The sequence below is a fragment of the Gadus morhua genome, chromosome 1 (genome assembly GCF_902167405.1).
Source record: "Gadus morhua chromosome 1, gadMor3.0, whole genome shotgun sequence".
Lineage (NCBI taxonomy): Eukaryota > Metazoa > Chordata > Actinopteri > Gadiformes > Gadidae > Gadus > Gadus morhua.
In genome coordinates this window covers 28,976,232-29,003,799 of record NC_044048.1, presented here as the reverse complement: position 1 = coordinate 29,003,799, position 27,568 = coordinate 28,976,232, and the positions used below count along the sequence as shown (strand labels likewise).

Genomic DNA, 27,568 nt, shown 5'->3' with positions numbered 1-27,568 from the left:
GTAAGAAGTTAATTTCCCATCCATTGGATGAAATGAGGTTCTTATCTGATGTCGACCAACTCAGCATTACATTTGAATGTTCTAATTTACAATCTTTGGCGGTTTCCTGATCTCTTTCAGTGTGTGTGTGTGTGTGTGTGTGTGTGTGTGTGTGTGTGTGTGTGTGTGTGTGTGTGTGTGTGTGTGTGTGTGTGTGTGTGTGTGTGTGTGTGTGTGTGTGTGTGTGTGTGTGTGTGTGTGTTGTCCCACATACATTAATATTTGGTCAGGAACAGCAAATGTTTTATTTTTTGAAAAAAAATAAAGATGTATATATATTCAATCGATCACTGACGAACCTTGACTACAAAACCTATTGCTACTGTCCTACAACTGAAGATGTGTTAAACACCATATTCTTACAACCTCTTTCATTACTGAGATATCGGGCCTCCAATGTGACCACACACTAAGAACATAGCTCAGAGCCCGAGCAAGGAGACTCAGGGAGTGACTTGAGTCTGGACTTGGAACGACGTGAAGCCACCCAGCTTCAGCACCGTCAAATTAAAAAAGAAGTATAAAACACACCAACAAAAATATCAATGTACATATTAAGAACCAATTCAATATGAATGGCGTCAGCTATTTAAACGTCCTATGAAGTCCCCACCATCACATAGATCTGCTCTACTTAGACGTCCATCACATAGATCTGCTCTACTTAGACGTCCATCACATAGATCTGCTCTATTTAAACGTCCATCACATAGATCTGCTCTATTTAGACGTCCATCACATAGATCTGCTCTATTTAGACGTCCATCACATAGATCTGCTCTATTTAAACGTCCATCACATAGATCTGCTCTATTTAGACGTCCATCACATAGATCTGCTCTATTTAGACGTCCATCACATAGATCTGCTCTATTTAAACGTCCATCACATAGATCTGCTCTATTTAGACGTCCATCACATAGATCTGCTCTATTTAGACGTCCATCACATAGATCTGCTCTATTTAGACGTCCATCACATAGATCTGCTCTACTTAGACGTCCATCACATAGATCTGCTCTATTTAAACGTCCATCACATAGATCTGCTCTATTTAGACGTCCATCACATAGATCTGCTCTATTTAGACGTCCTAGGACGTGACCATCTCAGCCTCAGCCTCCAGAGGCGGGAACGGAGGAGGCGGGGACGGCTGGTCCTCCCGGCGCCACCTCTTATATTCCTCTTCAACTTTATCTTGGGCGCCTACGTATGCCTACCACTGTATGTTCCCCAACCCTGATGCTGTGCCCATTGTGTATGATAACCCCCAGGACGGTGACCTAGAGGAGGACGTGGACGCGGCGGACACATCCTCACAGACTCCCACTACAGCGGATCCCTCCTATCAGAGCCACGGAGTGAAGTCCATGGAGCGCGGGGGGTTCACCTCTAGGGTGCGCTCGGTCGTGGTCATGGTGAAGCAAAGAGAACTCCACGGCCGTTTAGAGGAGGTGATCCAGCTACCAGGACGCCAGACACCAATCAAAGAGTCAATGTTTGTCAAAGGCCTTGCATTATTTCACATGAAGTTCTGTCATTGACATTTGCTGACCTATAGCAATTCATGTGCAGTTTGTTTACATCACGTTATGTGAGTCTTCAGCCTCAAAGGGGGAATGATGTAAATGATTTTAGTCTATGCTATTTCTGACGACATGTTTCAAGCTGACAACAGTTATGAATGGTTTCTTCTCCACATAATAGACAACACCATATAAGGTTTTATGATTTTGTAGATAAGTTAAAGACTACAAACATGGCCACTGTGCCATTTCCGCTAAAGCCAAGACAGACCAAAGGTTTACCTGGATAGAACATGTAGGTTCGGCTTATTACCAAATAGTTGTACAGTTAGCAAGTTGGACCTCTGGCACCTCCCAGGTCCTTTGCGACACAGACATTGTGTGGGATTTGTCGATGGGTGGGTTAGTGTAACTGTGTGATAGTGAGTCATTATTCCCGACACAGTCACCGAGGCGGTTATGTTAATTAATGATGGTATTATTTGGTGTGTCATGTGTTTGTCCAATAAAGGCAACTCTCGGAGTCGTGCGGCGTGAGGGGCGCGAGAGTTGTATAACTGCTGAACCTGGGCTTCCGTCCTTCCCGTATTGTTCGCCACAATGTTAATCTCACAAAACATCAAATGGGTGTTTCTGGTAAATGTTGGGATAGATGTCATATCTGATCGCAACTCATTTAAAATGTGTTTCGATTGAGTTTTCACGTTCAGTGGGTCTACCCTGAGGGACTATTCTCCCCTATCACATACGGCCACTAGGTGGCTCCTGGTGACGCTGAAAAAACAATGAATTCATTCACATCACACATTCTTTCGGAATTCTTTTTTGTAAAATATTGCATCCATTAACTGCCTATTTTTTAATTTCTCCCCAGTTATTTCAGAATGTCAACATGCATGGCAATGATGAAATGGCAGCCACTGTGGCCCATATAACTTAAATGAAAGCAAAACAATAAACCTTATTTTACACTTTTTTTTTTTTACAAATGAATTGCAGCCACACAACTTTGCTGCCCTCAAAATAACATTTTAATTGTTAAAAACAGATTGGAAAATATTGCTATTCCATTTGAAATTTATTTTCAAGATATATTTACTTTTATTTCATATTTATTTTATTGACAATGCTACTGCATCAGCAAATTGTCGCCCAGCAGAATACAGTACAGAAGAGGGCTGTTGTCCAACCTGTCCCCCAGGTAAGAGACAATATCCTGACTAATTAGCTGGTTCAAACAATCCTCAAGTACATCATGTGCATCTTGCACAGAAGCTTTCCAAGATGGCGACAATGGGCGTTAACAATGCTTTTCATGTAAACATTGTGATGCAGGTACATTTTCACTTTTCAACTTATTCGCTCAGTGATATGTATGTACCCATGTCATCTAAAACCCTTTCCCCCTTAAACAAGATTATGAATACTGAGTAACAGCATGAATGAGAAACATGAGTTTAGATTAATGAGGGTAACAGATGCCTAGATGCCCCTTGATTGCAGTGAGTACTCACCCTCTTTTCCTATCAAGTTATTCTAATCTCAGACTTCCTCAGACGACCTTCTCAATCTCTCAGGTTCCTCTGTAACTGTTGTGATTGACAGGTCTCGGTCTGAAGGTGAAGAAGTCGTGTTCATCAACATCAGATGCTGTGTGTGAGGTCCTGGATGGATTCTTCTGTAGTGACTCTAACAGAGGTGGATGTAGGGCCGCTCAGAGACACCGTCTGAGCTGCAGGTCAATACATCGGTCAAAGAGGTTGGTGTTCTATATTGGTGAACGTCAACAATGATTAGGTATAGATAAGTAGTTAGGCTAAATAAATTGACATCTACTGAATATATTCAGCCAGGCCATCCAGCTTCTTGCGATTTAATGTATTAGTGTGCAAGTTACTGCATGATCATCTACAACAGTCTGGTAATGAGTAGATGGCCAGGAAAACCTTTTAAATTACTTACTGCCCTTTATGCCTACTGGCATGTGGGATTTCAGCTGGTTGCTTTTATTTTATATTGCAGAAGTTAAAAGCCATATTTTTGGTCACAATTGATAAATGCAATGTTTGCACTACCTCTGCAAATGGTTGTGTTTCAATAAAACATGAATATTCATACAGGAACAGCAGACAAAGACACGGAGTGCCTCAAATGTACAAGGGGAACATTCTCAGATTCTCACATTCTCAGGTGCATCGTCATGCCAACTCCGCAGGATTTAAGCGGGTGTTCATTAAACAATACAGTACAATAATTGGATCAAACCCAGTACCTTTGGACCAGGAGTACACTACACACGGTAAAACTAAACCTGTTGTCTGGTCCTTCTCCTTTCAGATGTGAATCTTTGGGACGGGTGCTGATAAAACCAGGAACTGATTCAACTGATTCTGAATGTGGAAAACATGGTTCAGAGAGAGGACATGTGGCAGGAATAATACCAGTCATACTGGTAATCAATTTAATAATCATACCCATTATTCCGAGGAAGAAAATTGGTAAGTGTTACATTAAACTAACATGTATCATGGTTACGTTAAACTAAAACGTATCATGGTAACTTTAAACTAACATGTATTATGGTTATATTAAAATAACATGTATCATGTTACATTAAACTAACATGTATCACGATTACATTAAACTAACATGTTTCATGTTAACATGTATCGTGGTAACATTAAACTAACATGTATCGTTGTGGTTAGGGATGGGCGATATGGCCTAAAATCCATATTGCGATATACATTGCAACCTATTGCGATAACGATATATATCACGATATATAAAACATAATAGAACCATTTCAGAACAGGTTACATAGTCTCTAAGGATAGCCAAATTGCTAAATGTATAAAACAAAAGAAAGAAACTTAGTAGGCCTATGTCGTTTTGAGAACATTTATTGTGCAAAACTGTAATCATACAACATAATGTTGTAGCTGCAGAGACTTTAACAAAGAAAAAAATCTTCTGTGTAATGACGTATTCTTCTCTTAATCAAATTAAAACTGGTGGTGTCTTGTTAATAAAGAAACGGATACTGTGAATTAGGGAAATACGTATTAGGCATGGCTATTTTAAATAAAGAAAAATCTTCCAAGTGTGTGCACAGATACTTGATATTAAAACATAAAAGTGCAAAGTGAACGCATACAATTTTAAAATGAACATGAAATGAGGGCAATCACCAGCTCCTCCGTTTCGCTTTCAGCCGTATTTGCTTAGATGACGATGATGCGTTGAAGCCGGTTGCAGCTCATGGCTCTTTAAATTTCGCGGGTCGCGGATGATGCGTTGCAGCCGGTTGCAGCTCGTGGCTCTTTAAATTTCGCGGGTCGCGGATGATGCGATGCAGCTGGTTGCAGCTCGTGGCTCTTTTTAAATTTCGCGGATCGCGGACGATGCGTTGCAGACGGTTGCAGCTCGTAGCTCTACCCATTACCCTCTCTTTATATTTCGCGGGTCATGGATAGATCGCGTCAAACATGCATTATCGCGATAGAGCAATATAACAAAAATCTCTATCGTAGGCCATTTTTTATCGTATATCGTTTATATAGTGCATTCCTAGTTGTGGTTACATTGAACTAACATGTATCACGATTACATTAAACTAACATGTTTCATGTTAACATGTATCTTGTTAACATTAAACTAACTTGTATCGTGGTTACATTAAACTAACATGTATCACGATTACATTTCTCCAATCTAAGGACTAGAATGCCAATCATGAAATAACTTTTTCCATCGGGTATTCCAGGCACCGGGATAAGACTGATAGAGATAACATAAGAGTATGATATAAAATGTTTGGCGGGACTGTAGAATTTAAATGGCTCTGATCTCCTGTAGCTGGATAGGTTGACCTGATCCAGTCCTCATGACGTCCCGCTCGTTCATTGGTTGATATGTCATGCTTCCTAGAGAAGACCTGGTGGGCGTGGCGTTATTTTTGTTTATACTTCCTGATAATGCTTCAGAAAAGACATACCTGTGAGGCTGGACATGCCGACAGGACACGACAGATGGATCTCTTCTCTCATGTTCTTCCTTCACCCCAAACATGGACAGACAAAAAATAGTTTGTGGACTTCACTAAAATAGTTTTTTGTGCTCAAACGTTTTTTTTCCCCCTCGGATACAAACCCACCTGCCGCAAGACATAAGGACGTGCCTGTGGATCACCAGCATAACCCATTAGGTATGTAACATTAAAGATTATATTATTATATAGGATAGATCATCACTACAATGTAGAACATAAAAAAAAGCTACTAAAGAGCTACTTTGGATGGTTGTCGGCATGTAGCTTTGCCCCATCATTACTACACCACATTCCCTTGCTCATGGCTAATCCAGCGTTCCAGGCAAACCGTATTTTCACAACCTTCTACCCGTGAAATTGCCCTGGAACGGCAGTCACGCTTGCGGGTTAAGAGCTGGAACTGGGAGTACATCGATCTGGTATGAGTTCACGGTTAGTGAGTTATGGGTTTGACTGCCGTTCCAGGGCACTTTCACCGGCAGAGGTTTGGGAAAACACGGGTTACGGGTTGCCTGGAACGCACCATGAATGTAAATGTCCCCTTCTTATTTCAGGAATAACGTTCTGTATGGACAGCCAAACCACAAATGTCCCCTCTTATTTATTTCAGTGATGTGATAACCCGCTATGTTGGCTAGTGTTAGCCAGAGCTAGCTGTCAGCCTATGGATAGGTTGGCTGTTGTAGCCAGAGCTAGCTTTCATCCTACGGCTATCCCGGGATGGTTGGCTAGTGTTAGCCAGAGCTAGCCGTCAGTCTACGGCTTGTCCATCCCGAGATGGTTGGCTAGTGTTAGCCAGAGCTAGCTGTCAGCCTACGGATAGGTTGGCTGGTGTAGCTAGAGCTAGCCGTCAGCCTACGGCTATCCCGGGATGGTTGGCTAGTGTTAGCCAGAGCTAGCCGTCAGTCTACGGCTAGGCTATACCGGGATGGTTGGCTAGTGTTAGCCAGAGCTAGCCGTCAGTCTACGGCTAGGCTATACCGGGATGGTTGGCTAGTGTTCGCATAAGCCGCATATCCCTTTTTAAAAAGTAAAGGCAGAAAAACTTCCACAGCTTTGCGAGAAAGTTAACGCTGGCTAGATCTGTTTTATCTTATTTCGAATAAGTAAATGCAGTAAATCGGAGATTTTAACCCCGTTGCAAAATACGATGTGCAGGCCGACATGGCGCGAGTTAACGCGTCTGCCTTTTCCCACTGTGGTCAGGCCAGCGGTCACGGAATTGCGCGGATCGATCACAAAACATCGATACTACAAACATTAGGTCTCGTTTTTTAAGATCGACTCTAGCGTCAATAGGATCGATACGAGTATTTCCCCCTCCGCGTCGTGCCCGTTTTCTGAAAGAGTAGATCTGTCCGTGTCCGGAAAAACAACTCATTGACGTCTGAGCGCATGCGCACTTTGTCATGCCACCAGAGAACGAAACAGACGGTCTTAAAAGTCAGCTCCCCCGAGGGCCGGTTGTAAATGTAAGACTTTATAATTTAACTATTCCTTAAGATGTTATTAAATAACTCTGGGTTTAATTATTATTTTTTCAAGTGTACAAATATTCATTGCATACATTGTACATGCATTTGAAAATATATGTAAACAACTAAGAAAATTGCTCCATAACGTAAATCCCTTTAATTGATCAAGTTAAGAAAACCAATATTAATTCATCAATCAAAGATCGAACTGAACAAAAGTAATATTATCAAACACAAGTTATTACATTAACTTTACTAGGCTTGAAAACTTGTTTGAGGACCGCGGTCCTATCAATTCTGTAGGGTATGTCACATCTCCATATTCTGAGCCACCCCCTCAAAAAATACTGGAACATATAATGCCGTTTCAGGGAATTTGGGGACCCCAAGCAAAACTTCCGAGCCGGGAATTTGGGGCCCCAAGCAATTGCTTGGTTTGCTTGCCTTCTCGCGACGGGCCCAGTTCCAGAACCATTTCACACAGGGCTTCTTGGTGGCGAATGCAATGATAGGTTATCAGAGGTGTGTGACAGAACTTTTTCTAATTAATTTGAACTCTTCAAGTTCTTCAAGGCAAGGTAAACTAAACTCTGTCCTTAAATCTAATCTGATATTCTAGTTATATCTGATTAAATTAGTTCGTTTATATTTCAATTTGGGATTGAAGTTATAACAAATGTTGTAATGCCTTTAATTGAAAGGAAGGCTTGACTATACGAAACAGGAAAAAGAGGACGAAGATTGCGACGGACATCTCACATAACCAGTTTCAGCTGCACCTTCTCGCTCTCGAGTTGAGCAATACAGTTCCAAGAGCCCCGCCTCCTCTCACTCCACTCGAGTCACTCGCAGCAGTGCTGTCTCTCTTCCAAATGTCGTTTTAAAGATCAGATGGAAACACGGCCCCACCAGTGCACCAGGCAGATTAAAACCACGGTATTAAAATTGCGATCGTTGCATCTTTATTAACTGCTGTATTTATTTGTTTCTTTTCTTAACACAGATATTTCAGAATTGTAATAGATGCCGTCAAAATGCACATCTTGGGGACACTCATGCTCATAATATGTTTAGCTGGCTATGCATTGGGAAGTTGTCCCCCGGATGAATACCCAGTGGGAAGTGAATGTTGCCCATTATGCCGTAGTGGTAAGAACCAAATTTCTGAACTGTTGTTAAATATATAAATAAAACAAATATTTGATTGAAGAAATACAAATTAATTAGTATGTATCAAAGCTTAGCTACATGCAGCTTTTCTTTTCAACAGGATCGCATTTTGTGAAGGACTGCTCAATGAAAAACAAAAGCTCTACAAAATGCTCAAGTTGCCCCGATGGTACTTTCCAAGCAGGCAATAACAAGGAGAAGCAATGCTCTACCTGTACAAAGTGTGACGCAGGTACATCTGTTATTTAATGGAGATCCCTCCCATGCAACCCCCATATGTTGTGTTGATGAGGACGTTGTGTTGTTCATGTTTATATCAGAGTTGTGTTGTTCATGTTTATATCAGAAGTTGTGTTGTTCATGTTTATATCAGAAGTTGTGTTGCTCATGTTTATATCAGAAGTTGTGTTGTTCATGTTTATATCAGAAGTTGTGCACTCTCAGGTTGTCTCAGGTCCCTCTGTAACTGTTGTGATTGACAGGTCTCGGTCTGAAGGTGAAGAAGTCGTGTACATCAACATCAGATGCTGTGTGTGAGGTCCTGGATGGATTCTTCTGTAGTGACTCTAACAGAGGTGGATGTAGGACCGCTCAGAGACACCGTCTGAGCTGCAGTCCTGGACATTACATCGGTCAAAGAGGTTGGTGTTCTATATATACTGCACATCAACTTTATTTAACTGCCTTTAATATTGAACCTTTAATTTGTTCAGGGCGTCTTCTTGAGGGTTAGACACCAACAAGACACCTGAACTTTAAAGTATAGTTTTAACACCTCCTGATTCTATTCAGCCCAGCCTCTTAACATTGAATGTATTGGTGTCCAAGTTATTCCATGATCAAATACAACAGTCTGGCAATGAGTCGAATGATAGAAACACCTTTGAATTACAATTCTCTGTTTTCTTCTTCCCCGGAGCTTGCGCCAAACAATTTTGGTGAAGGTAGTTGCAATATTTGACTTAATGTTTTAAACGAATTTAATGGGCACACCACATTTGAGAATGATCGTGTTCTAATAAAACATCTTTATATTCCTACAGGAACAGCAGATAAAGACACACAGTGCCTTCACTGTACTGATGGAACATTCTCAGATGGCACATCAACGTCTTGTCAGAACCACACAAAGTAAGTGAATATTATAGTTTATTTATCAATACATTAGGGGTGGACGGTATAAACGGTATACAAGTATTGAATACTTATTGAAAAAGTATGCAGGCATCTTCACTTGAGACGACCAGCACTGTGTGCTGGCCTGTGCTCACACCAGGCAATCTCAACTGGGCCTGAGTACGGTTGCTGCAGTCTACTGCTCATGATCATATAGCGATCTGCTCATGATCATATAACGATCATATAACGTTAACACCACTACCCAAGTGTGATTGCGCCCTAGATGAGATGAATCGGCTCTCAGGGAGCCATTGAGATTAGGAAACATAGAGGGGGAATATTGAACGTCCAACTGAATTCATAATCGTTTATCATTGTGTGGGTCGCCATTCGTCTGAAACATCCCGACTATATTAAATGCATTTTAAACTAATCCATCAGAATATATGGTAGGCTATAATATAAAAGTAAAAGGCAAGACTAGTGTGAGTGTTGTTGCGTCATTGACTCAAGACAAGTGTTCATCACTGACAGACACGCCTCCAAGCGAGTAGCCCGGTTGTAACGGACATGCAACCCAGCCGAACCGGGCCGGGCCAGTAGAGTATAGTGGAGAAACGCCATCGCTCAAGAACCTAGCTGAAGGCCTACTGATGGCCCATGTGGACATTGGGGATCGAACCCAGTACCTTTGTACCAGGAGTCAAACCCCCAGTCTACTATCCTCCCCCCAGTATAGGATATACACTACACACCCTGAAACTAAACCTGTTGTCTGGTCCTTCTCATCTCAGATGTGAATCTGTGGGACTGAATCTGATGAGACCAGGAACTGATTCAACTGATTCAGAATGTGGAGAACATGGTCCAGAGGCAGGACTAGTGGCAGGAGTAATATCAGGAGTCATGCTGGTAATGGCTTTAATGGCTTTGATAATCGGAGGCCTTTTTCTGTACAAGAAAAGAGGTAAGTGTTGCATCAATCTAAAATGTATCATGTTACATTAAACTAACATGTATCATGTTACAGTAAACTAACGTGTATCAGGGTTATGCTGAATGATAGAGACTGCTGTCCTGACATGTTACTGTATTGTTTTTCTCTATATAGAAAAGGCTAATCAAAGACGTGATAAGGTAAGTGTTATTACTGGTTTGATACAGAACACAATAATCTTTGTGACCCTAGCTGGCAGTAGTGGAGTTATTATATGATGATTTTATTGTGAACCCGATTTTATTTACATTTTTTATTTTATAGAAAAGGGAAACACAGGAAGAGGAGAGGGAGATAACTGGTAAGTTCATATTCCACATGTTTCATTTTGTAAATTAGTAACAGATAACTTTAGTAATCTCTATTTTTTTTATTAATATCTATTCACTCTTCTGTGAAGAGGCTAAACCAGAGTCTAAACATTATGCAATATAAAATACAAGGATTAAAAGTGTATTCAGTAGCTTGCTCCTCTGGTGTTCTGTTTCGTGTGTGTGTGTGTGTGTGTGTGTGTGTGTGTGTGTGTGTGTGTGTGTGTGTGTGTGTGTGTGTGTGTGTGTGTGTGTGTGTGTCCTCATCTCCACCTGAGAGTACCCAGCTGCAGAGCTGCTCCCCTGGGCTTCAGTCTTCAGTGAGTGTTGCTGCATGTGGAGGCTGGCTGTATGTCCTGACTCTCTGCTGCCTTCTCTCCCAGTGACTACACCACTAAGGTCCACTGACGGTCCTGAACCAACCGGGGACCAACAAGACCCTACCACAACTATGGAGAATCACAATGGTGTCCAGAGTCCAGCCCCACCCTCAAGCCTCTCACATAATGGATCTGTGTTGGTCTCAGTCCATCAGGAGGACGATCCTATTGTTTCACCTTCTTCTGACAAACATACCATCACTGTAAATGGTCCGTCTGTCCACTTTAAGAGTGAAAATGGAGCCGCCTAGTCCATCTCCATAGTCTCTCCTAATGCCGCGTTTCCACTGCAGGGTGCGGTACGGTTCAGTTCGCCTCAGTCCGGTAGGGAGGGGCGGTATAGCCCAGCTCAGTTCCGAGGTTGCGTTTCCACTGCCGACAGTACCCTTGGTGGTAGGCCGGATGTCGATCGCCGCGGCAGCTACGTAAACATCGTAAACAACATCTCCCTCCCCAAGAATGCAGAGGAACGTCTCCACCTCCTTGTTCGCCCAAGCAAGCGTTTTACGCGACATGTTCATTGTAAAGAATAATGCCTCGAGGCTACTGTTTGTTTGTTTTTATCCCCACGTCGCCCGGACGTGACGGTTCTGTCGACCAATCAACGGATCAACCAATTTTCCGGTACCCTTTCAGGCGTCTCAGTACCCCAACGGAGGAGTACTGAACACGAGGGCAAAACGAGTACGGCTCAGACCGGGTCACGCCCACTTTTGGCGGTGGAAACGCAATCCGTACCGCACCCTGCAGTGGAAAAGCGCCATAACACTGCGCCCCCTCCACCTCCCAGTCCACCCCCCTCAGTCTGGTGCCCCCTTCACCTCCAAGTCCACCCCCCTCAGTCTGGTGCCCCCCTTCACCTCCCAGTCCACCCCCCTTACCTAACCCCTCCCGCCCCCTTTATGTTGAGATGGGGAGAACCTTCAGCGAGATTAATTTTCCCCAGGTGCTCCTTTGTGCTGTCAGCCATTAGGCTGTACAACAGCGATTGATGTATGTATCTTTCAAAGCACTTCTTAGATTTTGTACATTGCATTTACATCCTTTACTGTACTGTGACGAACTGGCACCTGGCCACTTTATAATTTATACGGTTTGCCCTATTTGTTTGTTTTTCCTAACTTCAGCGTCTATTTTGTTTTACTTGGCATTAATTAGTATTTTTATTGTCTTGTATTATATCCTGTATCTTCCACTGAATCACCCCTCCAGGCCTCCAGGTGATTCATCCAGTTTTATCTATCAGCCTGGGCCTCCCCTCCCCTCCCAGTCAGTTTACAGGTCTGCTGCTGGATTGCAGCACTTTGAGTCGGCCTCATGTAGTTGCCTTGCCTTATGTACGGTTTGTTCAAGGACCTATTACGCCCCTGGTGGGAAGAGTCTGCACCGTTGTCTTCAGAGTAATATGATGTGTGAATAGGACTGAAGTTGGGTGGTAGAAGCCACGTGTGGACGGTGTTAGATAACTGCCTTTGAGCTCATGGGAGAAATCAGTGAGACTATGAAAACGGTTTGCCGATGCTGGAAAAACCTTTTTAAACGGTTAGAAGGAACGTTAAGAAGGAACGAAGGACCATCTGTCATAAGACTATAACACATCTGTTACGAAACATTGTGCTGCCAAAGAATCACTTCAAGTAAATGAATAATGCAATACTTGAATTGAATGTGCATTTTCCACTGTACGTTTGTGACAAAGTGTTTTTTATTCTGTAGAGAGGCACCTCTTGGCCTCATTGATTGTGTAGCTCATGGGCGTGTGCAGTTTATGCCCTTATGCCATGACATTGTAATCACAGATTTATATATTTTATATTGTATTATCTTTTGGATGTATGATTGTTGGATTCTTTATACTTTTCATTTTATTATTGCATACTTTAGATTCCATGGGCTGTTGTAAGAAGTTAATTTCCCATGCATTGGATGAAATTAAGTTCTTATCTGATGTCGACCAACTCAGCATTACATTTTAATGTTCTAATTTACAATCTTTGGCGGTTTCCTGATCTTTGTGTGTGTGTGTGGGTGTGGGTGTGGGTGTGGGTGTGGGTGTGGGTGCGGGTGGTCAGTCACACATACATTAATATTTGGTCAGGAACAGCAAATTTTTTATTTTTTGAAAAGAAATAAAGATGTATATATATTCAATCGATCACTGCCGAACCTTAACTACAAAACCTATTGCTACTGTCCTACAACTGAAGATGTGTTAAACACCATATTCTTACAGCCTCTTTCATTACTGAGATATTGGGCCTCCAATGTGACCACACACTAAGAACATAGCTCAGAGCCCGAGCAAGGAGACTCAGGGAGTGACTTGAGTCTGGCCTTGAATGACGTGAAGCCACCCAGCTTCAGCACCGTCAAATTAAAAAAGAAGTATAAAACACACCAACAAAAATATCAATGTACATATTAAGAACCAATTCAATATGAATGGCGTCAGCTATTTAAACGTCCTATGAAGTCCCCACCATCACATAGATCTGCTCTATGTAAACGTCCATCACATAGATCTGCTCTATTGAATCGTCCATCACATAGATCTGCTCTATTGAATCGTCCATCTCATAGATCTGCTCTATTTAGACGTCCATCACACAGATCTGCTCTATTTAGACGTCCCCATCACATAGATCTGCTCTATTTAAACGTCCATCTCATAGATCTGCACTATTTAGACGTCCATCACATAGATCTGCTCTATTTAGTCGTCCTAGGACGTGACCATCTGAGCCTCCGCCTCCACAGAGGCGGGAACGGAGGCGGCGGGGACGGCCGGTCCTCCCGGCGCCACCCCAGCAGCGGCCGTGGGCGTGTCCCCGGTCGCCATGGCGACGGCGGGTTCGGCGGGGCGGGGGACGGAGGGGGCGGGCTTGGCGATCCTCATTTAATGTTAGAAGACTTCACAAGATTCAACGGAATGAAGGCGGATCAAACCAACACTGCTGTGTACCGTTGTGCTCAGCTTCCAGCCGGTAACACGGGCTGGTGTGTGGGAGCGAAGAGAGAGACCGGCGAGTCCCGAGCCTTGCTCCGACCCCGAAGAGCCTGAGCTACCCGTTCCGATGGTCTTAGACCATGAGTACAGTGCTACTAGTACAGTGTGTGTTGACCGTGAGCACTACAGTGCTATACAAAAAGAGACATTTGTGGAGTTTGAGGCAATGTGAAGCTGGTGTGTTTGTGTCTGTGTGCGGCTCGCGTGCTTGCACTGTGTTGGGGCCGTGGTGGGCGCTCTCGGCTGGAGCTTTCTGCGTGTTGTGGTGGCTGACGAGGAAAGTGCGCTTGTGTGTACATTTGTGCTGTTTTTTTAATTATACATGTTTGTATTGATTATTTGATTAAACATGACCTCAGCTAAATCCCCCCACGGACACTGTTATAAAAGAAAAGGCGTATAACGGTTTGTTTATAACGGTTGGTTTATCGCTAGCTTTAACATACACTCAAGCTGTGAGGCTTCTCTGATTTCTTCATGGACCTGTGGCACAATGCTCTGATAATCACCTCCGATGTTCCCTTATCTTTGCTAGACACTAAAAAATGGACACACGTTGGTACAGTTAGTACAACAACGGACAGTTAAGTGTTTTAAATACAGAAAAAGATGTTGTCGCTAACAAATGTTCACTAAAAAGCCGGTAGTCTGTCACCTACCCTCAAAGTTACGCAAATAACTCGAAATATAGAGCTTAAATCCTTTTTCCCGCTTGCTTGTAGGGGCAAGGGAACTAGCACCAACAATGCGGTGAACATCGTTAACATTTATTGTCGGTAGGTCTTGGAGACATCTAGAAAAGCCAGACATGTTCACGCTATGGACTGGGTCAATAAGTAGACCGGAAACTAGAATGCCGACACCGTCAGTTGACTTCCGGGTTCTAGTGCACAGAGCCTATTCAGCACATTGCCGCAGGAAGAAAAATTAGAAATAAAACGTTTGGGACCACACAGACCAGACGACTTCATTCTGAACCAGCCTGGTGAGAAAACGAACCGAAATTTCAAGATGGATTGGTTTGAAAGAAAGACATTGCTAACTGCGAGCACAACAAAAAGAGCACTGTTTTGCTTTCCATGCCTTCTTTTTGGAAATACCACTAACGCAGACTCAGTTTGGACCACTGATGGCTTAAAGACCTGAAGCATCTGGCGGAAAGAACGGTAAAGCATGAAAGTAGCAACGCTCATATCAATTGCGCCATGTAATTGGGACTATTGGGACGGAAGTTATTGAAGCTATGTGTCTGTCTAATTGTTTTACTTTAATGCTATATTATAGTGCGTACCATGTTGGCGCTCTGAGATTCTTTGGAACGAATAGTGCGTTTAAAATATAATGCAATATTATTATTATTATTATAGGCAACATCTTTGTGTCGTACTGAGCGCTAAAGCATGTGAAATGTATTTGAAATAGGATGTCTGCTCCCTGCTGGCACTCAAAATGCAGCCCATAGTATACCTGACTGGTCTATATACGTAGGCCTACTGTTATAATAATCAGCTACCTCTATTTTTGTGACGTATTATAAATTTGACCCACCAGAAATGTCAGGCTAAAATCGCCACTGAGTAGACCGGAAACTAGAATGCCGACACCGTCAGTTGACTTCCGGGTTCTAGTGTTTAGAGCCTATTGTATTCCGAATGAGGCGTATACATGACCATTTTCTATGCCGCATAGAAATCTATGCGGCATAGATGTGTCCATGTAAACGCGGCTACAGCAGACAAGACGTATTAATACAACACAGTACCATTGAGATGGGTCCAGTCCATTGAGGGAGCACCAGACCCACTGTTCTGTAGGTGGTTCTCCAATGTGTTCACCCCTATGTTCTTAATAAGTCTGAGTAAGGCCGGGTGTTGAACGTTCGATACTATATCATTACCATTCTAATCATTACCTTGCCTTCTATGCTGTATTAGGAGATGGGTGTGATAGTCTTTGGTGAGTCTTCTGATGACTCTTGTTTCTTGAGAAGATCATCCGATGTTTGTTTTTTCCTTTTGCCTTTTATTTTACTTATTTTAAAATATTTTCTTTTGAAATTTGATTTTATTGTATGACTGTTTCTACGTGAAACGGCTGTTGTCCACCAACTCGGCTTCGGATTACATTTTTAATGTTCTAAATAACAATCTTTGGCGGTTTCCTGATCTCTTTCAGTGTCTGTGTTGTACCACATACATTAATATTTGTACAGGAACAGCAAATAAGGACATTTTAAGGCACTGAATGAAAAGTCTCGTATGCTATATAAATGTGTATTTATTTGTATATTTATTTTTATTATTGAAGACTTTTTGAAAAAAAATAAAGATGTATATTTATTCAAACGATCACTGCCTAACCTTAACTACAAAACCTATTGCTACTGTCCTACAACTGAAGATGTGTTAAACACCATATTCTTACAGCCTCTTTCATTACTGAGATATCGGGCCTCCAATGTGACCAGACCACTGTCCGTCCACACCAGAAGCGAATTGAGCGACCAAATCGCCGGAAGTCATTCACTTTCTATGGGCAAGAGCGACCAGAGCGACCAAAGCGACCAACGCTACCAGCGGCCAAAGTTGAGCGACCAGAGCGTCAAAAAGAAGTTGAAAACTTTTTAACTTTATGCAAATGACTATTATTCGCTTCAGCGACCAAACACTGACAGCCAATCGGAATGTAGACGCTCTTCGCTTGCGTGGATCCCAGGGAACATCGGCAGGCACTTTGGTTCCTACCTTCCTTTATTCACTCACTGAACAAAATGTCGGCTGAAGTATTAATCGCGACTGTAACTGGGCACCCGGTGTTGTAGCCTACGAACCCACCCTTTTTCAGTTCAGAGATCGAAACGCCATAGTGGTTTGGATATCAAGTGATGATAAGCGGGAGTATTTATAGGCTACATCTAGAACGTTCGTATTTAAGCGGGAATCATTTTAATTTGCTCTACATGCCACCAATCTAACCAACCAATCGCGTGTAGCATGCTTTAAACAAAACCAAAAAAGTATTTGAAATCGTCACATAAACAAACTAATCGACAAGACGAGGGATAAATGACAAGGGATATATCTCTTGTCTTTTATCCCTATATTCCCCACTATTCACGGAGCCTGAGGTGAATAATTTTTAATGAAATAGTCTAGATCAGGGGTGCCCAACCTTTTTTGACCCAAGATCTACTTTTCAAGTAGCCAACCTCCCGAGATCTACCAGCAAACCTACCTTCAAGCCGGGGTGGGGGGGGGGGGGGGGGGGGGTAGAGAACAATTGTTGACGGGGGGGGGGGGGAATTCCTCCCACTCAGGGTGAAAATGGTAGGTCTTAGCTTGTTTCCCCTCAGCCATGCCAACGTTTAGGAGTGTGTAACTACTGTTGACGGCTTTCAACTGCTGTTAACAGCACATGCGCTACCGCGCGTATATGTCCCGCGCAAATTTAATTTCATTAAAAAAAAATTTAAAAAAAAAAAATCTTTTTTTTTTTTTTTTTCTTCACCCCTCGCGATCGACTTGGGATCTGTCGGCGATCTACTGGTAGACCGCGATCGACTGGTTGGGCACCCCTGGTCTAGATAGATAGATAGTCAAGTCTTTATTAATACCAAACGACACAAATCGTCGGGAATCCATTTAGGTGGTTCGTCCCACACAGGACAGTAGCCTACAATACCACACAGAACAAGTCTGACTGGATAATACACACAATACATCACATTAAAACTAGACACGCGTTGATAGATAGATAGACAGAAAGGCTTAGATAGATGGATAGATATGTTCCATTATTTGCCTTGCGGAGCCAACCAGTCCTGTGCACGTATGCAAATGAGCCATGTGTCCCAATGTCTATTTGTTTTGAATGCGACGAATGAGTGCAGATCATGATTTGCAGATCCAGATCAGTGAAACATATTTTAACTACTACAGCACGCAGGGTTTTTTGTTCTCGGTTGTAATTAGCCTACATTTTAGGATTTTTTTTATATTGGGGGGAATCACTGTCCTACTTGTTGTCGAAGCACTTTATCGAACAAGCAAAACCGTCTCGGCAATATGGCCAAGGTGTATGGGAGAGTTCACTATTTGATATGGCTGTCTGTAGGGCTTACTAAACGCATTCGGTTCCTTTAAATGCGTCTGCATAATTTAATTGTACGTCATGAGCGACTTGAGCGACCAAAGCGAACAGAAAGCTCACAAAGTTTAACTTTGTGAGCGACACCGTGGTGAAGTTAGTTTGAAGTTGGATATTCGACGGATATTCGGCCATTCATTTCCTATGGAAAATTACTTTTTGCTCAATAGCTTCCGAGTTATAGGACCCAGAGGCCCCAGACCAATGTTGACCTGTCCTACTATGTGGTACTAACAACACACACCTCACTGAAAATTAATATTTTGCTCCTCCTATTTTATTTAAATATTTTAAGAATCCCATTCATTTCCTATGGGAAATTGCATTTTGCTCAATAGCTTCCGAGTTATAGGACCCAGAGGCCCCAGACCAATGTTGACCTGTTCTACTATGTGGTACTAACAACACACACCTCACTAAAAATTAATATTTTGCTCCTCCTATTTTATTTAAATATTTTAAGAATCCCATTCATTTCCTATGGAAGGCGGCTTTTTGCTCAATAGCTTCCGAGTTATGGGACCCAGAGGCCCCAGACCAATTTAGACCTGTTCTACTATGTGGTACTAACAACACACACCTCACTAAAAATTAATATTTTGCTCCTCCTATTTTATTTAAATATTTTAAGAATCCCATTCATTTCCTATGGGAAATTGCATTTTGCTCAATAGCTTCCGAGTTATAGGACCCAGAGGCCCCAGACCAATGTTGACCTGTCCTACTATGTGGTACTAACAACACACACCTCACTAAAAATTAATATTTTGCTCCTCCTATTTTATTTAAATATTTTAAGAATCCCATTCATTTCCTATGGAAGACGGCTTTTTGCTCAATAGCTTCCGAGTTATGGGACCCAGAGGCCCCAGTCCAATTTAGACCTGTTCTACTATGTGGTACTAACAACACACACCTCACTAAAAAATAATATTTTGCTCCTCCTATTTTATTTAAATATTTTAAGAATCCCATTCATTTCCTATGGGAAATTGCTTTTTGCTCAATAGCTTCCGAGTTATAGGACCCAGAGGCCCCAGACCAATGTTGACCTGTTCTACTATGTGGTACTAACAACACACACCTCACTAAAAATTAATATTTTGCTCCTCCTATTTTATTTAAATATTTTAAGAATCCCATTCATTTCCTATGGAAGACGGCTTTTTGCTCAATAGCTTCCGAGTTATGGGACCCAGAGGCCCCAGACCAATTTAGACCTGTTCTACTATGTGGTACTAACAACACACACCTCACTAAAAATTAATATTTTGCTCCTCCTATTTTATTTAAATATTTTAAGAATCCCATTAATTTCCTATGGGAAATTGCTTTTTGCTCAACAGTGCCATGAGGTGTGTGTTGTTAGTACCACATAGTAGGACAGGTCAACATTGGTCTGGGGCCTCTGGGTCCTATAACTCGGAAGCTATTGAGCAAAATGCAATTTCCCATAGGAAATGAATGGGATTCTTAAAATATTTAAATAAAATAGGAGGAGCAAAGTATTAATTTTTAGTGAGGTGTGTGTTGTTAGTACCACATAGTAGAACAGGTCTAAATTGGTCTCGGGCCTCTGGGTCCCATAACTCGGAAGCTATTGAGCAAAAAGCCGTCTATAGGAAATGAATGGGATTCTTAAAATATTTAAATAAAATAGGAGGTGCAGAATATTAATTTTTAGTGAGGTGTGTGTTGTTAGTACCACATAGTAGGACAGGTCTAAATTGGTCTGGGGCCTCTGGGTCCCATAACTCGGAAGCTATTGAGCAAAAAGCCGTCTTCCATAGGAAATGAATGGGATTCTTAAAATATTTAAATAAAATAGGAGGAGCAAAATATTAATTTTTAGTGAGGTGTGTGTTGTTAGTACCACATAGTAGAACAGGTCTAAATTGGTCTGGGGCCTCTGGGTCCCATAACTCGGAAGCTATTGAGCAAAAAGCCGCCTTCCATAGGAAATGAATGGGATTCTTAAAATATTTAAATAAAATAGGAGGAGCAAAATATTAATTTTTAGTGAGGTGTGTGTTGTTAGTACCACATAGTAGAACAGGTCTAAATTGGTCTGGGGCCTCTGGGTCCTATAACTCGGAAGCTATTGAGCAAAAAGTAATTTTCCATAGGAAATGAATGGCCGAATATCTAGGGTGACCAGACGTCCTCTTTTTCCCGGACATGTCCTCTTTTCGAGACCTAAAAAATGCGTCCGGCAGGGATTCCAAAAACGTCCGGTATTTTGCCTCGTCGCCAAAAAAAAAAAAAATATATATTATTGTTATTATGTTTTTATTTTTTTTTGCCTCGTCGCATATTTGTGTTTCTGGGTCTTTCACATAACCTACTAGTTATTACCATTGTATATGTCTATGGTTATTACGGCCTTCCAAGTTCTGTAAATGGTATCTCCCTTACGTTCCACCTTCTTGCGCGAGCTGACTGTAGAGAGAGTCTGTCATTGGGCGACCGATCTCATGTGCTCGTTGAGAAGGTGCCGTGTATAGACGGAATGAAACCCCCACTGAAGTACGTAGGCTCACGATACAAACCTCCCCCCCCCCCCCGTCCCCCCCCCCCCCGTCAACAATCTTGCCCGGGGCGCAATTGGACCTAGGATCGCCACTATCTGCAGCCATGCCTAAACGTAAATGTAATTTACGAAAGAGGAAGTTACCACAGTAATACTGTGGTAACTTCCTCTTTCTGTGGTCGCACTTCCCACTTGGTTTGAAGTTGGATATTCGACGGATATTCGTAGGGTGACCAGATTTGAGTTTGTGAAAAAGAGGACACTTCGTCGCGGGGGGGGGGGGGGGGGGGGGGCGAAAACATGGGTATTTTTTCTTTAGTTCGTCGCACTTCCCACTTGGTTTGAACAAAATCATTTCCGGAATCACTTATCCGGTTTGACTTTGACCCAGAGAACTGAGTTATCTGGGTCAAAGTCAAACCGGATAAGTGATTCCGGAAATTATTTTGTTAGAGGACCCATCACAGCCTTTGCCGTCTCCGTTGCGTCGACGGATATTCTATATTTATATATCTTGACTATGCGCACAAGTAGGCCGACGCAAATTGAGAAACGGCCCATGTGCAGAGAATGTCTAATATGAGGAGAACTGGCACTCGCGGGTTATTTCCGGGTTTCTGGACTGGTTGCCGTAATAATCTTTGACCACGCGGGGCGCTCGTAGGCGAGTCCAGAATGAATGGGAGCCAACGGGGTTTTATCCTCAGAATCCACTTTTCTCACGATGTAATTTTTTGTCAAGTAATTTTAAAGTTGCTATCAAAGGGTGGGGCTAAGATAATAAACTCAGCTGAATATTGCATTTTTTAAGGTCACGTATCTGTTCTAAAAAGGCGTTAAAAACATGCGATGACGTCACACACTGTAATACTGTCAGAGGTACTGCTTTACGGCAGTTTCTAAAGCACTTCCCTTGTCCCGCAACGATAACACCAGCTGTTGGAGGTAAGGCTTTTTTTTTTGCCCTAGTTACAGAGTTTTAGTGAGCTAATGTAAAAAAAAAGAAATGCGCGAATGTTTTACATATGTATGTTACTTACAGAGAGTGTTTTTTCTAATCCTCACTAGTGCCGATGATAAAGCTTTTTTTTTTAGTAACGATTATGAGCCATTTCTTTCTCCTAAAATAGAAACCTGGATTAGAATCATAATTTTAAGACTGCATCAATTTAGTTTACATCAGTAAACAATCTGCTAGAGAGCAGTGTTCTGTTGTTCTCCTCATGCCTCTTACTTTCTTGATCTCTACAGTCGGACCTTGATGCTGTGACAACGGACAAGTCTTCTTCCTCTGTCCTTTTCCCCTGCCTCTGTTCAGTATGTTCAGTGTTGTTAAATCATCTTTTTTTTTATTAGTTAGTTCTTATTGTGTTCTTGTTAGTGTGATTTTTGAATAAACTTGCCTGTTGCAATGTTGGTATAATGTTTGTATAATTACTGTTATACAACTGTTACTGTTTCAATGTGACCCAGACCATATTTCTCATTTAACAAACATGTGTAGCTTATAATGTGTTGCATGGCAGAGCAATTACGGTATATTCAATGGCTTAAAACAAACCCATCTGTAAGGATCAGTGAATGCATAGAAATCAATGACAAGTGGTGTAGATGGTTTTCCCTCTGTGCAAGGTCATTAGCCTAAGTCCTACAAAAAAATAACGACTGTAATAGCAGATGTTGAAGTTGTTAAATCGTTAACTAACCATTTGTATGGAACAATCGGTTAAGGTAAGTTAAGTGCTTGAGTCTCGACACTTTAGAGAATGTCTAGCGCGCAACTTGAATAAGCCATGTGCGATATTACCCGGGCTCCAGCGCAACTTTCCTTACTAGGTGAAGCCTCAGGTAGCCTAGGACCATTCATACAGGAGCAAGCAAGAACGTTACCTTTTTCTGTCCTTGGTAAACGAAAAGACGGACAATCCGTTTCCACTGTAAGTGCAGTTTATCATTGCATATTTACGAGGCATTTCTTTTTTAAACTATCTTTATTTTCGAAAAATAGACTGACAGATTAAATTATATTGAGCGGGATATTGACTATTATTTAAGGTGGTCATAACGTACCTACCATGTATATAACACATTGAACATTGAACACAAGAAATGGAAGAAATTCCATTTATGCCCATGTACTTTCACCATACATACTATCTAAAAAATAAAAGGACCTGCAGGAAAATATAAATACAGTACTTAAAAATTGAGTTAACACGTTTCTGATTGCTCTTCAGCTTCAGATGCCGTAAGAGGGGTCTCTGGTCGTAATCAGTCGCAAGTCCGTCCCTGACCAATCAGCATTCATTAGTAGAATGCTAGCGTCTATGGCCAACAACGGCCCAAACTGTAAGAAATCGAAAGGACATAAGTACTCACTCATTTGACTTTTGAACCATAATCTATATTGAACTTGCGGAATCTACAATAAAATTTGCGATATTTCAACGACAAGCAGGTGAAAGAGGCATAATTAGCCGTTTAGCCCCATAGACTCCCATTCAATCTGGACTCGCCCGCGATCACCCCCAGTAGGTGTCTCATGGAACTACAACCAAAATCGGTACAATGGGGCGTATAGGGAGTGCCCAGGCTCTTCGTAGACGGGCTCTGCCATGTGTCATGGAACATCGGCGGAACCATATCGACCCTATATAAAGCAAAGGCAACGCAGTTCGCTCCTGGAACACCGGCTGGATCCTGTCACAATACGCGGATCACCGTCGAGAAACCATCGAGGAACCATCGAGTTAGGTACAGCTAGGTTTACTTCCCAATGCTTTACCCAATGTGTAAAGCAATGTGTTTTTAAAGCAAGTTAGTACTTTTCTTTTCCAACTGCTGTATTTATTTATTTTTGATCTCCCCAGATATTTCGGAATTTGAAGAGACCGAGTCAAACTGCACAGCATGGGGATCCTCATTTTAACAATATGTTTCGGATTATCAGTAGCAACATTAGTTGGCCAGTCTGCTATGGTATCAGCAACTTGTCCCCCGAATGAATATAGACGGGGATTAGAATGTTGCCCTTCATGCCCTGCTGGTAGGAACCACATTTATGAACTGTTGTTAAATGTATGAATGAAAAAAATATCTGATTGAAGAAATACAAATGAATTAGGATGAATCAAAACTAAATTACATATTCCACCTTTTCTTTTCAACAGGATGGCATGTTGTAAAGGACTGCTCAGAGTTAGAGAAAAGGATTACAAAGTGCTCAAGGTGCCCCGGTGGTACTTTCCAAGCAGGCTATAATGAACTGAAGCAATGCTCTACCTGTACAAAGTGTGACGCAGGTACATCTGTTATTTAATTGAAATGCCCCCCATGCAACCCCCATATGTTGTGTTGATGAGGACGCTGTGTTGTTTTTGTTTATGTCAGATGTTCTGTTGTTTATATCAGAAGTTGTGTTGTTCATGTTTATATCAGAAGTTGTGTTGTTCATGTTTATATCAGAAGTTGTGTTGTTCATGTTTATATCAGAAGTTGTGTTGTTCATGTTTATATCAGAAGTTGTGTTGTTCATGTTTATATCAGAAGTTGTGTTGTTCATGTTTATATCAGAAGTTGTGCACTCTCAGGTTGTCTCAGGTTCCTAACTGTAACTCTGTAACTGATTGACAGGTCTCGGTCTGAAGGTGAAGAAGTCGTGTTCATCAACATCAGATGCTGTGTGTGAGGTCCTGGATGGATTCTTCTGTAGTGACTCTAACGGAGGTGGATGTAGGGCCGCTCAGAGACACACGGTTTGCAGTCCTGGTCAATACATCGGTCAAAGAGGTCAGTGGTTTATATATACTGCACATCAACTTTTATTTATCTGCATTTTTATTTAAACTTTAATTTATTCAGGACGTCTTCTTGATGTTTAGACACCAATTCAACAAGAGACCTGAACTTTAAAGTATAGCTTTAAACATCTCCTGATTCTATTCAGCCCAGCCTCTTAACATTTAATGTATTGGTGTCCAAGTTAATCCATGATCAAATACAACAGTCTGGCAATGAGTCGAATGATAGAAACACCTTTGAATTACAATTCTCTGTTTTCTTCTTCCCCGGAGCTTGCGCAAAACAATTTTGGTGAAGGTAGTTGCAATATTTGACTTAATGTTTTAAACGAATTTAATGGGCACACCACATTTGAGAATGATGGTGTTCTAATAAAACATCTTTATATTCATACAGGAACAGCAGATAAAGACACGGAGTGCCTTCACTGTACTGATGGAACATTCTCAGATGGCACATCAACGTCTTGTCAGAACCACACAAAGTAAGTGAATATTATAGTTTATTTATCAATACATTAGGGGTGGACGGTATACAAGTATTGTTTGAATATTTATTGAATAAGTGTGAAGGCGTCTTCACTTGAGACGACCAGCGCTGTGAGCTGGCCTGTGCTCACACTAGGCAATCTCAACTGGGCCGGAGTACGGTGGCCTCTTGTACGTCATCACGTCGTAATGCGTCACCACCAAGCGTCCGCTGTTTAGTAGAACAACACAGAGGACACTTTACTGACTTTGTGGCTTATTTGGAACAGCCCTCTCTCACTGAGCGTTTTTACAATGCCAAATAGGACGCTTTATGCACGCCTTTTTTCGCGGTACGGTCCGCGCGTTTACACTCCCCGAGGTAAATTGCCTGTTTGAGCTAGAACCCCAATTTACCCTCCGGACCCTGCACACATTGGTGGTTTATTGGGTTTCATTCTGTTGTAAATGCGACGGCTCCGCGGTTCCAGGGTTAGGGTTAGGGTACAGATGGCCTAGTGAGGGCGCACTCACACTAGGCCATCTGTACCGTTCCCAAGTCCGTCTCACACCTGTACCGTGCTCAAGTCTAGATTGTGTGGCTAGTGTGAGCACGCCAACCGTACTCAAGTCCACTTCAATTCCTTGGCCTGAGCACAGGCCAAGGAATTGAAGGAAAGTTGAGTTTTTGATCAATAATCCCCCGTTCGTCACGGCGTGGGCTTTCTAGGTTCACTGGAGAAGGCGGGGCTGAGCCCAGTCTAGACCTCTTGAGAATATTTTGCACACTCCTGAATGTTTTTATTTTTTTATGATTGAAGACACCTGCATGCAAGAATAAGTTCACGTCTGAGTGTAGGCTACAAACGCGACTTACTATTTACAAGTACAAAAACGCCAACATATTCCTTACTTTGCTGACAACTTGCTTTTTATCCCGACAAAAGCCTCGTTCCTCTGCGTCTCTCTCGTAGATCGCACCATCTTAACGTCTTTGTTTAATACGACTGCATCACCTTCTCTCACATGATTAGCAGCTGGCGGATTTCATTTCTCAAGTAAAAAGTAAACTGCTCATGATCATATCGCTGCGTTGTCTCTGTGGAGACAGAGAAGCAACACCACTACCCAAGTGTGATTGCGCCCTAGATGAGATGAATCAGTTCTCAGTGAGCCATTGAGATCAGGAAGCATAGAGGGGGAATATTGAACGTCCAACTGAATTCATAATCGTTGATATCATCAACGAGTCAAGTGTCCACCTCGACTCTGCATAGCCACCCTCCCCCTTCTGGCCACCATTGTACATTGTATTGTATTGTATTGTATTGTGTTGTATTGTATTATAGTACTTAACTGTGTAGCAACTGCAGTAGCTGCTATCATTGCTGTAACACGGGGAATTGGTGAGCCTAGCAATTGTTGTACTTGCACTTGGTTCTATGAACATCCTTACTGTACCGACAGCGATATATTGTTGCACTTCTTATGACAAATGTACTTACTGTAAGTCGCTTTGGATAAAAGCGTCTGCTAAATGCCCTAAATGTAAATGTAAATATCATTGTGTGGGTCGCCATTCGTCTGAAACATCCCGACTATATTAAGTGCATTTTAAACTAATCAGTCCGAATATATGGTAGTCTATAATATAAAAGTAAAAGGCAAGACTAGTGTGAGTGTTGTTGCGTCATTGACTCAAGACAAGAGCGTCATCACTGACAGACACACCTCCAAGCGAGAAGCCCGGTTGTAACGGACATGCAAACCAGCCGAACCGGGCCGAGCCAGTAGAGTATAGTGGAATAACGCCATCGCTCAAGAACCTAGCTGAAGGCCCACTGATGGATCATGTGGACATTGGGAATCGATCCCAGTACCTTTGGACCAGGAGACAAACCCCCTAAACCTGTTGTCTGGTCCTTCTCATTTCAGTTGTGAATCTGTGGGACTGAATCTGATGAAACCAGGAACTGATTCAACTGATTCTGAATGTGGAGAACATGGTCAACATAGAGGACTAGAGAGAGGACATGTGGCAGGAATAGTAATACCAGGAGTCATACTGGTAATGGCTTTGATAATCATAGCCATTATTCACAGAAAGAAAATAAGAGGTAAGTGATGCATTAAACTAACATGCATCATGTTACATTAAACTAACGTGTGTCATGGTTACATTAAACTAACATATGTCATGGTTACATTAAACTAACCTGTATCATGGTTACATTAAACTAACATGCATCATGGTTACATTAAACTAACGTGTATCATGGTTACATTAAATTAACATGTTTCATGGTTATACTAAACGATAGTGACTGCTGTCCTGACATGTGACTGTTTTGTTTCACTATATAGAATGGAGATTGACATCAAAGGTATGTGTTATTACTGGGTTGACGCAGAATACAACAATATGTGTGAACTTGTACTGAGAGATATTTATTACTTGCACCGTGTAAATTATTTGATCATTTTTTATTTAGATGGAGACCCTGAGCCAGGAGTTGAGCCAAGGCTGCTGTCTAACAGGTAGAGGGGTG

General features: G+C 42.0%; 1 protein-coding gene and 1 long non-coding RNA gene across 8 annotated transcripts in view; one reads left to right on the top strand and one right to left on the bottom strand.

The window, feature by feature from the left end:
* The window catches only part of LOC115552478 (tumor necrosis factor receptor superfamily member 14), a 39,124-nt gene that overhangs the window by 10,705 nt on the left and 851 nt on the right, over positions 1-27,568 (top strand). Inside the window, exons 1-9 of one of the 7 annotated variants that reach the window (XM_030369045.1) lie at positions 5,554-5,772; positions 8,095-8,240; positions 8,362-8,493; positions 8,744-8,902; positions 9,305-9,392; positions 10,175-10,347; positions 10,492-10,517; positions 10,642-10,678; positions 11,072-11,464. In XM_030369045.1, coding sequence (XP_030224905.1) covers positions 8,126-8,240; positions 8,362-8,493; positions 8,744-8,902; positions 9,305-9,392; positions 10,175-10,347; positions 10,492-10,517; positions 10,642-10,678; positions 11,072-11,319 — 978 coding nt within the window. In that variant the 5' untranslated portion in view covers positions 5,554-5,772; positions 8,095-8,125 and the 3' untranslated portion in view covers positions 11,320-11,464. Of the gene's footprint in view, positions 1-2,826; positions 2,901-3,170; positions 3,304-5,553; positions 5,773-8,094; positions 8,241-8,361; positions 8,494-8,743; positions 8,903-9,304; positions 9,393-10,174; positions 10,348-10,491; positions 10,518-10,641; positions 10,679-11,071; positions 11,465-23,399; positions 23,506-23,621; positions 23,798-23,921; positions 24,054-24,384; positions 24,541-24,948; positions 25,037-26,954; positions 27,137-27,383; positions 27,404-27,511; positions 27,558-27,568 lie in introns of those variants that run through there. The other 6 variants (XM_030368666.1, XM_030368743.1, XM_030368826.1 and 3 more) reach the window with 6 other exon arrangements.
* On the bottom strand, positions 266-13,631 carry LOC115553755 (uncharacterized). The gene is made up of 2 exons (XR_003978507.1): positions 13,549-13,631; positions 266-1,132 (listed from the first exon to the last, which is right to left on the bottom strand). It is a non-coding gene; the product is annotated as an uncharacterized LOC115553755 (long non-coding RNA).